The following is a 17,421-nucleotide window of genomic DNA, read 5'->3' on the forward strand; positions in this document are numbered from 1 at the left end:
GTTTCAAGGGGTGTGAATACTTTTTCAAGGCAATGTATATAAGTCCAGTATCTATTTCTACTTTTTCTCTCTCTTTCTATCTTTCTTTTCTCTCTTCCTTTCTTCTATATGTACAGTATTTTTTCTTTCTTTCTTTCTTTCTTTCTTTCATACAGTATCTATTTCTACTTTCTTTCTCTGTATAGAGTATCTAGCTATCTCTTTATCTATGTCTATGGAAAAAGCAAGATACATCATTGTCACTATCAGGGATCTGTTCCAATCCTGAGATGGAAGAAGGAATGGAAAAAAAAAGTGTGAAAATTATATTTATGGGTCCCCAAGATTCCTCCTTGATTGATTTCCCAGATCCCCCCACCCCCCGCCATATTCATACATTTGTAAAGGTATCTGTAAAATAAATTTTACTTTGTTATTTTTCCCTCTTCAAATCAGTGCTATTCTAACTGCCGCACCAATTTTTAAAAAAGGTTCCTGCACTATTTTTTTTTTTTTATATATCAGGTGTGACTTGCATAGAAGACATCTTTGCATAAAGTCACCCAGATGCCTGACAAGTCGCACCTGAAATCACACTGACCTGTGGCTTTGGAATCGTGCTACCTCAAGTGAAGTGAAGTCGCATTCAGTGTGTACCAGGGCTTAAACATTCTGGAAAAGCTTCAAAACACAGTTTTTGATGTGTTTTTTTCAACAGAGCAGTGTGAAAGCAGCCTGAAGTACAAAAATAAAGCAACATATCAACTTTGAGATTTATAAAATTCAATTATTTACTTATAAAAATACATTGTAACAATTTACACTCACAGCAAACATTATCTTAGTGTTCTGGAAGGAATGAAGGGTGAAATATTTTATATAAAATGGCTATTTACAGAGGTGGCCCTCAAAGGGTTACAGAATTAAGGGCCAATGAGGACCTCAGCTGTCACTGGAGGCTGTGCGACTCTGCTAATGAGGGTTGTTTCATAAGGGACATGTAGAAGACACAGGAGAATTCTACAGATATCAGGTATAAGTAGCTCGGATCGAACACCACTGCGGTCTTCGTGTCTTGGGTAGGGAAAAAAAAAAAAGTCATCCCTTGTTACTTGAACCTTCTGCTCTTCCTCCACAATGCTGTTCATCCTCTGTGCCCTTTGTATGTGTTTTCTCGTTGCAGAGACTCAGGTGATCAGCGCGGTCAATGACACAGAAGGACTGGGGTCAAAAATATTTCTGGGCTTCCAGGCCCCATGGAATTTCTCATACCCGTTCAGTGCCCAGCGCCTGGGCTCTGCGATTGAACTGGCCATCGATAAGATTTACAAAGAGTGGAACATGGAGCAGTTGGGGAACAAGACCTGGGAGGTCGTGTATGCCGATTGCGGCTGCAGCGCAAAAACCTCCCTCCCTGCATTCATCGACCAGTTCAAGAATCACCAAATTGCTGCAATTTTTGGGCCAGTTTGTCCAGAAGCAGCTGAGGTAGGTGTGACATTCTCTAGGACTGGTAACATGCACCTACTAACTTCTATGTAACTGTGGAGTTGTTTTGCTAAAGGCAGTAAGACTCTGGACTCCGCAAGAGCAACTTGTTACTCCAGAGCTTCGTAAATGATCAGAAGCTCTGCTGACTTTCATCATCCAATCATGCGCAAGTAAAAATGCTGTTTTTTTTATTTTCCTTACACCTCATTGGGTATTCTTTGCAAAGTGAAGCTTTACCTCATTTACTAAGCTCTGGAGCAAATGCACTTTGCAAAGTGCACAGCCTATTTTCCTTTAGTAAATCAACTCCTTAAAGCGGTATTAAAGAGGAAGTAAACCCATTATGTGTCACTTACCTGACACAGGAGCCAGCAATGTCACCGCTGTCCCCTGTAGTATGGAGCGTCCATCTTCTTTCCGGGTATCGTGGTTTCGGTGCTGTGATTGGCCAGAGCCGCGATGACGTCACTCCCGCGCATGCGCACGGGAGCCGCCACTAACGGCATATCGCTGTTAGCAGTGGCATGCTCAGTGCACAAGCGCCGTAGACAGCGGTGCCTGTCTTTTTGCAAATATCTCCTAAACTGTGTAGCAGATCTAGATACACTAACACATTGAAGCCAAACTCCAGCTCACACTTTATAATCAGTTATAGCAAACTGTTTTTTTTTTCTTTTGGTTTTACATAAATAAATAAAAAGCTGATCATTTTAAAGTGGTTGTAAACCCTTACAAACCACTTTGACCTACAGGTAAGCCTAGATTAAGGCTTACCTGTAGGTCCAAGCAATATCTCCTAAACCTATACGGTTTAGGAGATATTTGCCTGAAGACAGGCACCGCTGTCTACGGCGCATGCGCCGTAGACAGCGGCGCACAGGCGCACTGAACGCGGCAGTTCCAAAAATGGAGCTGCCGCATTTGTCGACTCCCGTGCGCATGCGCGGGAGTGACGTCATCGCGGCTTCGCCGAATGACAGCGGCTGAGCTGCGAGACGCCACAAGCAAGATGGATGCGGCGGACTACAGGGGACAGCGCGACTTCGCTGGCTCCTGTGTCAGGTAAGTGACACATAATGGGCTACTAATGCGATGCATAGTAGTCCATTATGCTTTACCTTTGCAGGGAAAAAAAGAGGAAGTAAACTCATCAGGGTTTACTTCCTCTTTAATCACCTTTCAGTGTTAAAGTGTTACTAAACCTACAACAGTGAAATAGTCTGTATATGCAGTAAAGCATGTTTGTTATACTCATTGTGTAACCTAAGGGGTCAATTCTCTGCATTGTTTAAAAATGCTGTCTCCATCACCTGATAGTACAGAGCCTTGGGGCCATTCTGCACATGCTCAGTTTGGTGTGTATTGCTAGAAAGGTTTTTTTTTTTTTTTTCTTGGGAGAATACATGTGATCATCCCAGGGCCAATCAGCACTGTCCAGACAGGGGGGCAGGGGTCATGCAACCTCAGGACAGTCAGGGGGGAATGAAAAATCCTCCTACAAGACACTGATAAAAGTTACAAGACTGCTGATGTGATAAGGTTTTTAGCAGTTTATATTTACTAAAATACCGATAATTGCATTTCCATGTTCTGTGTGTACTGTGAGTGACCAGATATAGTGAATGCATGCTCCTGGGTTTAGTGCTTACATAGTTACATAGTAGGTGAGGTCGGAAAAAGACACAAGTCCATCAAGTCCAACCTATGTGTGTGATTATATGTCAGTATTACATTGTATATCCCTGTATGTTGCGTTCGTTCAGGTGCTTATCTAATAGTTTCTTGAAACTATCGATGCTCCCCGCTGAGACCGCCGCCTGTAGAAGGGAATTCCACATCCTTGCCACTCTTACAGTAAAGAACCCTCTACGTAGTTTAAGGTTAAAACTCTTTTCTTCTCATTTTAATGAGTGGCCACGTGTCTTGTTAAACTCCCTTCCCGTGAAAAAGTTTTATGCCTATTGTGGGGTCACCAGTACGGTATTTGTATATTGAAATCATATCCCCTCTCAAGTGTCTCTTCTCCAGAGAGAATAAGTTCAGTGCTCACAACCTTTCCTTTTAACTAGTAACCTCCAGACCCTTTATTAGCTTAGTTGCCCTTCTTTGTGCTCCATTTCCAGTACATCCTTCCTGAGGACTGCTTTCCAGAACTGGATAATATACTCCAGGTGAGGCCAGACCAGAATCTTGTAGAGCGGGAGAATTATCGTTTTATCTCTGGAGTTGATCCCCTTTTTAATGCATGCCAATATTCTGTTTGCTTTGTTAGCAGCAGCTTGGCATTGCATGCCATTGCTGAGCCTGTCATCTACTAGGACCCCCCAGGTCCTTTTCCATCCTAGATTCCCCCACAAGTTCTCCCCACAGTGTATAGATTGCATTCATATTTTTACCACCCAAATGCATTATTTTACATTTTTCTACATTGAACCTCATTTTCCATTGCCCACCCCATGTTGGAGTGTTGAAGGGTTAAAACTCCACTTTTAGGTTAGAGACCCTACAGCAGTCAAAGGAATTGTTTTGTGACTTTTCTCTGTTCCTTCTCCATCCAGGTCACAGGCTTGCTTGCCTCCTCTTGGAATATTCCAATGTTCGGTTTTGTGAGTCAGACTGCAAAAATGGATAACACTGTCGTTTATGACACTTACGTCAAAATGGTGTCACCCCTCCAGAGAATGTCTGAAGCCTGCGAGAAGACCTTAAATTATTTTCAATGGCGGTATATCGCCCTCTTCGGAGGGGCTTCAGGGGGCTCAACCTGGGAGAAAATTGACGAACTCTGGTTGTCCTTGGAAAACCAACTGGTTGCCAACTTCACCATCACAGCCAAGATCAAATTTGACATGGGGAACCTGGACAACCTTCGGGAAAATCTTCTCCTAGTTGCTTCAGCTGCACGAGGTAATTTTTTTTTTTTTTAAACTGCATCTATTAGGATGTGTGATTATCATTTTCTTGCTTTCTTTGCTTGGCACACAAAGTGTATCTAAAGTCTACATTTCTTTCCTTTTCCTTTCCAAGCCATTGGAATACAGAGTGAAAAAAAATAATTAATATCAATAATTATTTGTTTTAAATTGTCATACAAATATATATTTGAAATCAAATCTTTTATTATTTTGTGGAAAAATCAAAGTGTGGGGGATCCCTGCCAGTCGCGTTGTGTCACGTCCTTCCAGCCTGTGTTTTAGAATAAGAGGGAAGTCCCCATTGTGTTTAGCTTGTTAGTAGGCATGGAGGAGAGAAACAACCCCACACCATAATCCCCCTTCTACCAAATGATTTGGACCAGTGCACAAAGCAAGGTCCATAAAGACATGGGTGAGCGATGAGGAACTTGACTGGACTGCACAGAGTCCTGACGTCTGATAGACCACCTTTGGGATGAATTAGATGAATTAGAGGGAGACTGCAAGCCAGGCCTTCTCGTCCAACATCAGTACCTGACTTCACAAATGCGCTTCTGGAAAAATGGTCAAACATTCCCATAGACACACTCCTAAACCTTGTGGACACCCTTCCAGAAGAGTTGAAGCTGTTATAGCTGCAAAGGGTGGGCCAATTCAATATTGAATCCTACAGAGTAAGACTGGGATGCCAATAATGTTCATGTGCATGGCAAGCGTCCCTTATGACAATATAGTGTATTTAACCACTTAAAGACCGCCCACCGCATATATACTGCAGGCTCTATTGCACGAAACGACGCACCTGTACGTCGCTTCATGCAATAGATAGTGTGAGTGCACGCGGAAGAGTCGATGCACGTGCCCGATGGACTTAATGTTTGCTGGCCAACCGCGATCGCAGTACAGAGAGGCAGAATGGTGATCTGCCTATGTAAACAAGGCAGATCCACGTTTTGAGAGGGGACAACACGGAAATCTGCTGTTCCTAGTGATCAGGAACAGCGATCTCTGTGTTGTTCCTGTCAGCACTTCCCCCACACAGTTAGAAACACACTGAGGGAACACAGTTAACCCTTTGATCGCCCCTGTAGTTAACCCCTTCCCTGCCAGTGTAATTTTTACAGTAATCAGTGCATTTTTTTTTAGTACTGATCATTGTATTGGTGACTTTGGTCCTGAAAAAGTGTCACTTAGGGTCAGGTTTGTCCACCGCAATGTCTCAGATCACGCTATTACCAGTAAAAACGATTAAAAAAATTAAAGTTCCATAAATCTATCCCCAATATTATAGACATTGTAACTTTTGCATAAACCAATCAATATACGCTTATTGCGATTTTTAAAAATAAAAATACATAGAGGAATACATATTGGCCTAAATTGATGAAAAAAATGTGCTATTTTTATATATATTTTTGGCTATGTATTATAGCATAAAGTAAAAATATTGTTTTTTTTCCTCCGATACTTTTTTTGTTTATAGCGCAAAAGATAAAAAACGGCAGATGTGATAAAATACCACAAAAAGAAAGCTCTATTTGTGGGGGAAAAAAGGACATCGATTTTATTTGGGTACAGCATCGCCCTACTACGCAGTTGTCAGTTAAAATAACACAGTGCCGTATCATAAAAAATGGCCTGGTCATTAAGGGGGTAAATTGTTCCAGGGCTGAAGTGGTTAAATATATTTTCTGCAGTTGATTAGTTAAAATATATTTATTTTTTATTCCAGTGATCATTTTAGTGACCAGCTCAGCAGATGCCAAAGTCGTTTTACAGGAGGCTGAGAAACAAGGATTAACAGATGGACGCTACGTCTTTATTATGTTGCAGCAGTTCGAAGTCAGCGGATTCCTGGTGAGTAGCAAAGTGAAAACTACAGAGCCCTGATACACAACCTGTGGCCCAGGGGCCACATATGGCCCTTTGGCTCTAAATATGCTGTCATCCAGGCCTCTGCAGACAGCAGTGGCAGCTTTCCTTACCTACAGTAGGTGCTTGGTCAAGCCAGTGAAGGAGAACAAATCTTTGGACAGAATTCCAGTTTACACTGTAAATTGTTTGAATTATTTCTCTTACACTAGGGTTGCCACCTTTTCTTCAAGTCAAACCCTAACACTTTAGCGGCGCACAGCAATCTTTTTATATAGTATAAAACTATACATATATTTTGCAATTACATAACATAATCAAATTAAATTAATCACAAATCTCCCTTTACATCAGAGTCCACAGAGTTCCCCTTTTACATCTGAACATGCAGAGTTCCCTTTCAATGTAATGCCCTGTACACAAGGTCGGACATTCCGACGACAAAATCCATCAGATTTTTGCCGATGGATTTTGGCCCAAACTTATCTTGCATACACACGGTCGCACAAAGTTGTCGGAAAATCCGATCATTCAGAACGAAGTGATGTAAAACACATACGACAGCCACTAGCCAATAGCTTTTGTCTCGTAATTTATTCTGAGCATGCGTGGCACTTTGTGCGTCGGAATTGTCTACACACAATCGGAATTTAAACAATTGGATTTTGTTGTCGGAAAATTTTAGATCCACATCTCAAACTTTGTGTTGTCAGAAATTCCAACAGAATTGTAACACAATTCAACTGAAACAGGAGTTCATTAAAACACCACCTATGCAAGCATGGGAAATTCCAACAGAAAAAGTCATATGGAGCCCACACACGATCGAAATTTCACACAATCCGATCGCACATTTTCTGTCGGAAAGTCCGACCTTGTGTACCGGGCATATGACTCTGCAGACTCTGATGAAGGGAGAGCGCTGGGGACTCTGAAAACCCTGATCCAAGGGGGAACACTGAGAACTCTGATGTACGGAGAGGACTCTGATGTAAGGGTTCAGTCACAGACAGGGATGGAGGGTGAGCTCACTCACCCCTTGGCAGTCAGCACTTCTTATCCCGATGTAGCTGAGGCCGCTGGCGTGTGGGCAGACACAGAGTTGTAGGGGCGGGAGGAACACACTTACGATTTTTTTTTCGTATGAAAACTGTACTAATGGAATGAAAATCGGATGTTGATTTCACATCTGACAAAAATTTTAGTATGCACATCCAGCTTTTGTCTGACGAAAAAGCAAAATCAGCTGTCGAAAGCACCGTATTAACGATCCGAAAATCATCAGAAAGCTCGTCGTACAAATTCCTCCATTATCAGATTTCCTTATCGTGTGTACGGGCATTTAGGGAGTAAATTAGTAAATTGTTGATTTCACTCCTCACTACCTATCACAATTTTGGAGGCCATGAAACACACAACCCCCCCCCCCCCCAAATGACCCCATTTTGGAAAGTAGACACCCCAAGCTATTTGCTGAGAGGCATGTTGAGTATTTTGCAGATCTCGCTTTTTGTCACAAAGTTTTGAAAATGGTAAAAAAAAACATTTCTGTCTTCTTTTTCCAAAACAAATGAGAGCTGCAAAATACTCACCATGTCTCTTAGCAAATAGCTTGGGGTGTCTACTTTCCAAGAAGGGGGCATTTGTTTTTTTTTGTGCTATCTGGACATTTCATGGCCTCCAAAACTGTGATAGGTAGTGAGGAGTAAAATCACCATTTTATGCCCTTAGAAATCCTGAAGGAGGTGATTGGTTTTCGGGGTCCTTTACGTGGTTAGACTGCCAAATAGTTTCACACATGTGGTATCCTCGTACTCAGGAGAAGCAGCAGAACGGATCATAGTCATGCACAGCCTATTGCATTAGGGTGTGCACCCCAAAGCTCAAACACACATAGGTGAATATGTACATAAATATATATACACATATTTTAGTGTCAAAAGTTTTGAGACACCTTTACAGTTTAAACCAGTCTTACTCTGTAGGGTTCAATATTGGGTTGGCCCACCCTTTGCAGATATAACAGCTTCAACTCTTCTGGGAAGGCGGTCCACAAGGTTTAGGAGTGTGTCTATGGGAATGTTTGACCATTCATCCAGAAGCGCATTTGTGAGGTTGGGCACTGATGTTGGACAAGAAGGCCTGGCTCACAGTCTTCACACAAATTCACCCCAAAGGTGTTCTATTGGGTTGAGGTCAGGACTCTGTGCAGGCCAGTCAAGTTCCTCCACCCCAAACTCGCTCATCCATGTCTCTATGGACTTTGCTTTGTGCACTGGACCAAATCATTTGGTGGAGGGGGGATTATAGTGTGGGGTTGTTTTTCGGGGGTTGGGCTTGACCCCTTAGTTCCAGTGAAGAGAACTCTTAAGACATCAGCATACCAAGACATGTTGGACATTTTCATGGTCCCATCTTTGTGGGAACAGTTTGGTGATGGCCCCTTCCTGTTCCAACATGACTGCTCACCGGTGCACAAAGCAAAGTCCATAAAGACATGGATGAGCGAGTTTGGGGTGGAGGAACTTGACTGTCCTCAATAATTCACATTATGACAGTAACTAAAACATATAAAATGAAGTGTAACAATCTAAAAAATGTAAATTCCAAAGTGCACTTCCCAAGTAAAAAGTTGTTGGATTTGAAGTTGGTTGGTATTGCGATTATCTGTAGAGGGGTTTCCACCATCCCTGCTAAGTTTTATTTGTTATGTCTTGTTTTCAGTGTGATGTGTATTATATGTGACTTTACATATCACAGAGACCGGTATTGTGGTAATATTGAAGTTTGTTGAGATTTCCATACATTAGAGGATTCCACCATTATTGTTATAAGTTATTAATCAGTAAGTTAGCGCTGCACTTTGTTTTTTGTGGTGTGGGATACATAACAGTGCTTAGTGGCAGGCATTTCACTGACACTTTTTTATTTTACCTCCAGTAGTTTATTGTAAATAGTAGTGTGGTGATTACCTATTATACGAAAGATCAGCATGTGGCATTAATAAGCATCAACAGATTTCAGTTTTGCCCCACCAGGCCCCCTGCCCCCCCCCCCCCCCACATGGACAATGTGCCTGGCTTCTTCATCTTCCCATTTGTGCACTCTGTGCACTGATTAGCAGCACTGATTGGCAGCACTGATTGGCACTGATAGGTGGCACTGATTGGCAGCACTGATAGGCAGCACCAATGTCCACTACAGATTGTTAGCACTGACTGACACTGAGTGGCAGCACTGATAGGCACTAATTGGTGGCACAGTTAGGCAGTAATGATTGCCACTGATTGGCAGCAATGATGGGCGCTGATTTGTGGCACTGATAGGCTGCACTGTTGGGCACTGATAGGTGGCACTGATTGGCAGCAATAATGGGCACTGTTGGGCACTAATAGGCTGCACTGATTGGCAGCACTGATTGACTGTGTTGATGGGCACTAATTAGTAGCACTGATAGGCACTGATAGGCGGCACTGACTGGCAGCACTGATAGGTAACACTGATTAGCACTGATGGGCACTGATTGTCAGCACTGATAGGTAGTACTGATGGGCTCTGATTGGCAACACTTATGGGCACTGATAGGCAGCACTGATGGGCACTGATTGGCAACACTGGGTACTGATTGGCAGCATTGATTGGCACTGATAAGCAGCATTGATTGGCATTGATGGGCAGCATTGATTGGCATTGATGGGCAGCATTGATTGGCATTGATTAGCAGCACTGATTGGCACTGATGACCACTGATTTCAGCACTGATAGGTGGCACTTATGGGCTTTGATTAGCAGCACTCATGGCCACTGATTCTCACTGATAGACAGCACTGATGGGCTCTGATTGGCAACACTTATGGGCACAGATATGTAGCACTGATGGGCACTGATTGCCACTGATAGGCAGCACTGATGGGCAATGATTGGCAGCACTAATGGGTACTGATTGGCAGCATTGATTGGCACTGATTGGTAGCATCGATTGGCACTGATAGGTAGCACTGATAGACAGCATTGATTGGCACTGATAGACAGCATTGATTGGCACTGATAGGCAGTATTGATTGGCATTGATTAGCAGCATTGATTTGCACTGATTGGCAGCATCGTGTGTACGTGCCATAAGGCAGTGAAACTAATCAAATCACCTGTGCAAAAAAATGGAAAGCCTGAAAACATGACCTGTTGGGGCGCCTTGAGGACTGGAGTTGAGGAACACTGCATTAAAGAGGAAGTAAACCCTGATGGGTTTACTTCCTCTTTTTTTCCCTGCAAAGGTAAAGCATAATGGACTACTATGCATCGCATAGTAGCTCATTATGTGTCACTTACCTGACACAGGAGCCAGCGAAGTCACCGCTGTCCCCTGTAGTCCGCCGCATCCATGTTGCTTGTGGCGTCTCGCAGCTCCGACGAATCACAGCGACGCAACCGCGATGACGTCACTCCCGCGCATGCGCACGGGAGTCGCGCCTCGCAGCTCCGCCGCTGTCATACGGCGAAGCCGCGATGACGTCACTCCCGCGCATGCGCACGGGAGTCGACAAATTTGGCAAATCCATTCTTGGATTTGCCGCATTTAGTGCGCCTGCGCGCCGCTGTCTACGGCGCATGCGCCGTAGACAGCGGTGCCCATTTTCGGGCAAATATCTCCTAAACCATATAGGTTTAGGAGATATTGCTTGGACCTACAGGTAAGCCTTAATCTAGGCTTGCCTATAGGTCCAAGTTGTTTGGAAGGGTTTACTTCCTCTTTAAGAGATGGTCCAAGATCATGGATGACCAAGGATGTTATAGGAGTTGCTGGAGACTGGGGCCATTCAGGAGTAAGGATGAGCTCAGGCGTTTACGCAAGTCCATGTGCCCGCACCCACCAGGAAGCTGGCACTCTGCAGCCCTAATCACAGGCAGTGAGACATTTCCTGATTCGTGGCTGCACAGATCGAAAAATGTCTCACTACCTGTGATTAGCGGTGCAGAGTGTCAGCATAGACTTGTGTACACGCCTGAGTGCATCCTTATTCAGGAGTCATAAACTGGAGACATGTCACATGAAACTGCTTGTCTTTTAGTTTATTTAGCAAAGAATAAAAAAAAAAAAGAGATGCCACCAAAAGTGTGAAAAAAAATTATAAAAAAAAGTGTTCTGGTACAGTGTTGTATGAATGTGCAATTGTCATTCAAAGTGTGACAGCGCTGAAAGCTGAAATTTGGCCTGGGCAGGAAGGGGGTAAAAGTGCCCAGTAGGCAAGTGGTTAAAGTGTTTTTACCCTCTTTTTGTTTTTGCCCTTTTTTTTTTTTTTTACCAGTTTGTTTACTTTTTATCATTGTTCGTTTTCTTTTCTGCGTCTTTCTATTTAGAACTTTCATAAACTTTGTAACAATGTGTAGCAAAATTAAATGCAATTTATTTTCCTGATCTAAAGTGTTCTTTTTCTTTTTTCAGGAACAGTTTTGGAAGGACACATTAGTCAGCGAAAGCACCCAAGGTAAATTTAAGGCTTATGACCCGGTGCTCATGATCGCCCTGAATTCCAGTTACAGCTACACGTCCTTCATGAAGCAGGTCTATGAGAAACTGAAAGGACCTCCGTACTACAGCAAAATCACTTCTGAGAGCCAGGTGATTTATTGTGTTCTTAAAGTGGAATTCTGAGCAAACAGCTCAACACATACCTTCCAAAGGATTTGTATTTCTTTCTATCCAGTCCTGAGCTTTACACAGCCCTGTCAGGACAGAGACTGGATTTTTCTCTGCTGAAGTTAGGCAGTATTTAAAGGGCTTGTCCCTCCCCTAGCCTGTGATTGGACAGTGAAAAGAAAGGAAGCAGCAGACTGATGAGCTCAGCTCTCTGCTCTCTCCTCTTATCAGCATGTTCCTTCTTAACACAAACAGCAAACTGATTGGCTGCTTGTGTTGTTTCTCTCCGAGCTGTACTGCATAGGGACTACAAGAGGCTGATATCAGGTCAGATTCATGTACTTACACTACCTATCTGACAGGTCAAATCGCATGACAAGTTGCACCCTATTGTCGGCAATGGCACTGTTCAATTCGGGGCATCGCTAACTTTGTGGTGCCACATCGATTTGAAAAAGTGGTTCCTGCACTACTTTTGGTGATTTTGGTTGCGACTTGGATGAAGCCTCATAGATGTTTTTCAAGTCGCACCTGAAGCCACACTGACACGCAGCTTTGAAATTTTGTGTGATTTCAGATGAAGTCACACAATTTCAAAGCCGCATTCAATGTGAACAGGGGTTTAAAGAGGAAGTAAATACTGCCTTTTTTTTTTTTTGGTGACCTGCAAAGTAAAGACATTATGTGAAATTTACCTGCCCTCGTCGCCCCCATCCATCTTCGCCCGTTTTTCTTCTGGGTCCGAGGACTCTGGCTGTGTGACTGCCCAGAGCCGCTGCCATCACGGCACGGGAGCCGCCAGTCGTGGCACAGGGCTCTGAAGAAACGTCACGGTGACGTCATCGGCACAGTATACAGTAAATATCTCCTAAACGGTGCAAGTTAAAGAGATATTTATGGTACCCATAGGCAGTGGTGTGACAATAGCGAATTAATATAATTCAGCGAATTAATGTAATTCAAAGATAATATAATAAAATTCAGCACATCTAATGCAGGACTTTATTAACAGGATGTCAGCTGTTCAGCATGGGCACTATTTTTCTGCATTGCAGTGCAAACCTTCTCTGATTGGACACAGTAGAGAGACCAGGCAGTGATGTCATAATCTCCACCTCCTCCAATCAAAGAATGCTTTGCATAACTTTATAAAATACAAAGCATTCTTTGAATGGTGCCAGTGCCCAGTGGGCAACCTTTTGTGTTTGCAAAGCAGCTGGGCAGCTGCTCGACACGGGACACGGAATCTAGTGGAGATCACTGGAGTAGCGGAGCCTGCTATGGAGATTTTCAGCTTCTAGAGCAGGGGTGTCAAACTGGCAGCCCTGCAGCTGTTGTGGAATTACAAGTCCCATTATGCCTCTGCCTTTGGGAGTCATGCTTATGACTGTCAGCCTTGCAATGCTCAAGGAACTTGTAGTTCTGCAACAGCTGTAGGGCTGCCAGTTTGACACCGATGTTCTAGAGGGATCCCATAAGTATGGTATATGCATAGTTAAATTGCTCCAAGCTTAAAGTGGTCCTAAAGCCTGAAGGATTTTGTTTTTACCTTCATGCATTCCAAGCATAAAGGTAAAAAACCTTCTATGTGCAGCCCCCCTTTATACTTATTTGTGCCCAATCTCGATCCAACGATGTGCACGAGAGCAGAAGCTCTCTCTGCTCTCTCTCCACTCTCTCCCCCGTCATTGGTTCAGACACAGCAGCTGGAGCCACTGGCAAGTGATGAGGGAGGGAGAGTGAGGCTAAGACTGGTTCTGTGTGTCAATGGACACACAGAGCGGGGCTCGGGAGGGGGAAAAGCCAGGAGCTCCGGCAGGGGATCAGAGAAGAGGAGAATTGGGGCTGTACTGTGCAAAACCACTGCACAGAACAGGTACGTATAACATGTTTGTTATTTAAAACAAAAATTTGTTTTCACTTTAAAGTGATTGTAAGGGTTCATTTTTTTTTTTTAAATAACAAACATATCATACTTACCTCCACTGTGCAGCTTGTTTTGCATAGACTGGCCCTGAAACCTCCTCTTCTGGGGTCCCCTGGTGGCTCTTGCGGCTCCTCCCCACATCAGGTAACCCCCTAGAAGAAGCGCTCTCGAGGGGGTCACCTTGTGGGCACTCTCCCCAGTCCAGCATTCAGCGTCCATAGCCGCTGAATGTATGACTCGGCCCTGCCCCCCGGCGCCCGCAACATTGGATTTGATTGACAGCAGTGGGAGCCAATGGCTGCGCTGCTATCAATCTATCCAATCAAAAGCTAAGAACCCCAGGCAGAGAAACAGCACATCCCTGCCAGGTCAAGTTCCAGAGCTCAGGTAAGGCTGGTCACTGCCAGGTGTTTTTTCACCTTAATGCCTAAGATGCATTAAGGTGAAAAAACATGAAGGTTTACAACCCCTTTAAGTATCGATATTGGTAGATTGGCCACCAGAGCAGCCTTTCTTAACCTTTTTAGCCCAGATAAACCCTTAACTTTTTTTCAGGTCTCTAGGAACTGCTGTTAGAGCCCATTTACTGGGAGTCAGTGGTAACCGTGCCCGCCCCCTTATAGTGATGTTCAGAATCCCACCCTAAAGGCTTGTACACACTATAAGAAAATCAGGTGAGAATTTTCGTCCAAAGAACTTTTGTACATATAGTGTTTACACAACTTTTGACAGCCAATTCCAAATTTTCGTATAAAAATTCCTGAAGGGTCAAACTACAAAATTGTTCTCGTATGGGAACAGAACAAACGATTTTCATGTAATGTTTACAGTTTTCATACGATTTTTGTACAAGGAAAATCAGGTAAGAAAGACATGATCAGAAACAATAAAGAAAAAAAAAAAACCTTTGTCTTATGAGAATTTTCGTTCATTGGTTCCGATTTGATGTGAAACAGCGAGGAAAATCGGACGATCGTTTGCCCTATTTTCTTATAGTGTGTAGCCTACATTACAGACAGCTAAAAAGGTAATTAGTATCATGCAGCTGGCTCTGACAAGTGGTGTTGTCCCTGGAGCGATGCAAGCACCATCACATGGGAGGTCAATAAGCCACAGCTCAAGGAACCCCCAGCCAGCTCTTGAGAATAAAAAGCTAGCACAGGTAAATCCTTTTAATACTGTAGTTTGTGCTTAAAGAGGAAGTAAACCCTGATGGGTTTACTTCCTCTTTTTTTCCCTGCAAAGGTAAAGCATAATGGACTACTATGCATCGCATAGTAGCTCATTATGTGTCACTTACCTGACACAGGAGCCAGCGAAGTCTCCGCTGTCCCCTGTAGTCCGCCGCATCCATGTTGCTGGTGGCGTCTCGCAGCTCCGACGAATCACAGCGGCGCAGCCGCGATGACGTCACTCCCGCGCATGCGCACGGGAGTCGTGTCTCGCAGCTCCGCCACTGCCATACGGCGAAGCCGCGATGACGTCACTCCCGCGCATGCGCACGGGAGTCGACAAATTAGGCAAATCCATTCTTGGATTTGCCGCATTTAGTGCGCCTGCGCGCCGCTGTCTACGGCGCATGCGCCGTAGACAGCGGTGCCCATTTTCGGGCAAATATCTCCTAAACCATATAGGTTTAGGAGATATTGCTTGGACCTACAGGTAAGCCTTAATCTAGGCTTACCTATAGGTCCAAGTTGTTTGGAAGGGTTTACTTCCTCTTTAATACAATAATATTACACTCACATGTAAAGGATATAAACAGGCACTTCAATGTAATGGCATAAACTCTGAAAACACTCCAGCTTCACTCCCTGCAGGCACACTCTAAAATGGATGGATGGATGGACCCAGCAACAAAGGGTTACCCACACAACACAGTGGTTAACCCTTTGTTGCTGGGTCCATTCATATATCCTTTTTAGAATGTGCCTGCAGGGAGAGAAGCTGGAGTGTTCTCTGAGTTTATGCCATTACATTGAAGTGCCTGTTAATATAATTTAAATGTCAATGCATTATTATTGTATTAAGCACAAACTATTAATTAAAAGGATTTACCTGTGCTATGGTCTGCGCTTCCTTTCCTTATCAGCTATTTCAGTTTTCTTCCCCATTGAATTTCTTGGAGCTGAAAAATCCCTCACCCATGTTCTTCCAATGCTTGATGGCATGACTTACTCTGATACTCATTAGGAATTGGTCACCTGCTCCTGGTCATTGTGTATTGGGAATTTGTCTTAGCGTGATGATAATTAGTTTATTATGTGTTTGAAGATCTTACGAACGGTCTAAAATTGATGACCAGTGGAGGGCTCTAGCACACTGGTGATCAGTGGAAAGAATGCCTATTACATCAGTGATCAGTGGGAAGAATGCCCCTTACATTGGTGATCAGTGGGAAGAATGCCCCTTACATTGGTGATCAGTGGGAAGAATGCCCCTCACATTGGTGATCAGTGGGAAGAATGCCCCTTACAGGAAGAATGCACCTTACATCAGTGATCAGTGGGAAGAATGCCCTTACATTGGTGATCAGTGGGAAGAATGCCCCTTACATTGGTGATCAGTGGGAAGAATGCCCCTCACATTGGTGATCAGTGGGAAGAATGCTCCTTACATTGGTGGTCAGCAGTGGCGGTGCATCAATAGGGGCGTACGGATGCCGCCCCCTCTCTCCAGCCACCCCCTCTGTATTTAATGAATAGATTCATGCATTGCATGAATCTATCCATGGCTGCTGTAGCCACCTCCATTCAGACATCCGACCCCTTTTCGGTCACTGGGCGCCTGAATTATAGCGGCGGGGGGGTTTGATGCACCTGATTAGAGCCATAGCTAACAGGCTTCAAAAAAGGTGAACTGCGAGCACAAAGCATCAATGTTTGCTTTGCTAACACTGAACCGCCTCTCAGCCAATCAGAAGGAGCGGATCTAATACCTGTCACCTGGTTGGCTGAAGGCACAGGCTCGCCGCCATTACCTGCTGCATGTCCCACAGCTCGCTGCCATCACACGCCACCAGGATGGGGTAAGTGGGTGCCAGGGTGGGGCGTCACGGAGGCTGCATATGATGGGTCACACAGGCTACATATGATGGGTCACAGAGGCTACATATGATGGGTCACAGAGGTTACATATGATGGGCACAAGCTGCATATGATGGGCACACAGGTGCTGCAATTGATGGGCACAGGTGCTGCAATTGATGGGTACACAGGCTGCATATGATGGGTACACAGGCTGCATATGATGGGCACAGTGGCTGTGTTTGATTGGCACAGTGGCTGTGTTTGATTGGCACAGTGGCTGCATTTGATGGGCACACAGGCTACATATGATGGGTACACAGGCTGCATATGATGTGTACACAGGCTGCATATGATGGGCACAGTGGCTGCGTTTGATGGGCACAGTGGCTGCAACTGATGACCACAGTGGCTGCGTTTGATGGTACAGACTCTGCGTTTGATGGCACAGTGGCTGAAATTGATGGGGCACAGTGTCTGTGTTTGATGGGGCACAGTGGTTGCGTTTGATGGCACAGTGAGGCTACAATTGATGATTTTTTTCTGAATTTTTCAGTTTGTCTGCGCCCCCCC

At 44.2% G+C, this 17,421-nt stretch overlaps 1 protein-coding gene across 1 annotated transcript in view; it reads left to right on the forward strand.

Annotated features, from left to right (window-relative positions):
* Nucleotides 1–1,075: 1,075 nt before the first annotated feature.
* The window catches only part of LOC143930579 (guanylate cyclase 2G-like), a 105,286-nt gene continuing 88,940 nt past the window's right edge, over nucleotides 1,076–17,421 (forward strand). Inside the window, exons 1-4 of the mRNA XM_077455044.1 lie at nucleotides 1,076–1,467; nucleotides 4,029–4,377; nucleotides 6,118–6,242; nucleotides 11,701–11,877. Of these exons, the coding sequence (XP_077311170.1) occupies nucleotides 1,117–1,467; nucleotides 4,029–4,377; nucleotides 6,118–6,242; nucleotides 11,701–11,877 (1,002 nt within the window). The 5' untranslated portion in view covers nucleotides 1,076–1,116. The remainder of the gene's footprint in view (nucleotides 1,468–4,028; nucleotides 4,378–6,117; nucleotides 6,243–11,700; nucleotides 11,878–17,421) is intronic.

The sequence above is a fragment of the Lithobates pipiens genome, unplaced genomic scaffold (assembly GCF_037356315.1).
Source record: "Lithobates pipiens isolate NorthernLeopardFrog02 unplaced genomic scaffold, aLitPip1_a1.2 Scaffold_25, whole genome shotgun sequence".
In the NCBI taxonomy this organism is placed as follows: Eukaryota; Metazoa; Chordata; class Amphibia; order Anura; family Ranidae; genus Lithobates; species Lithobates pipiens.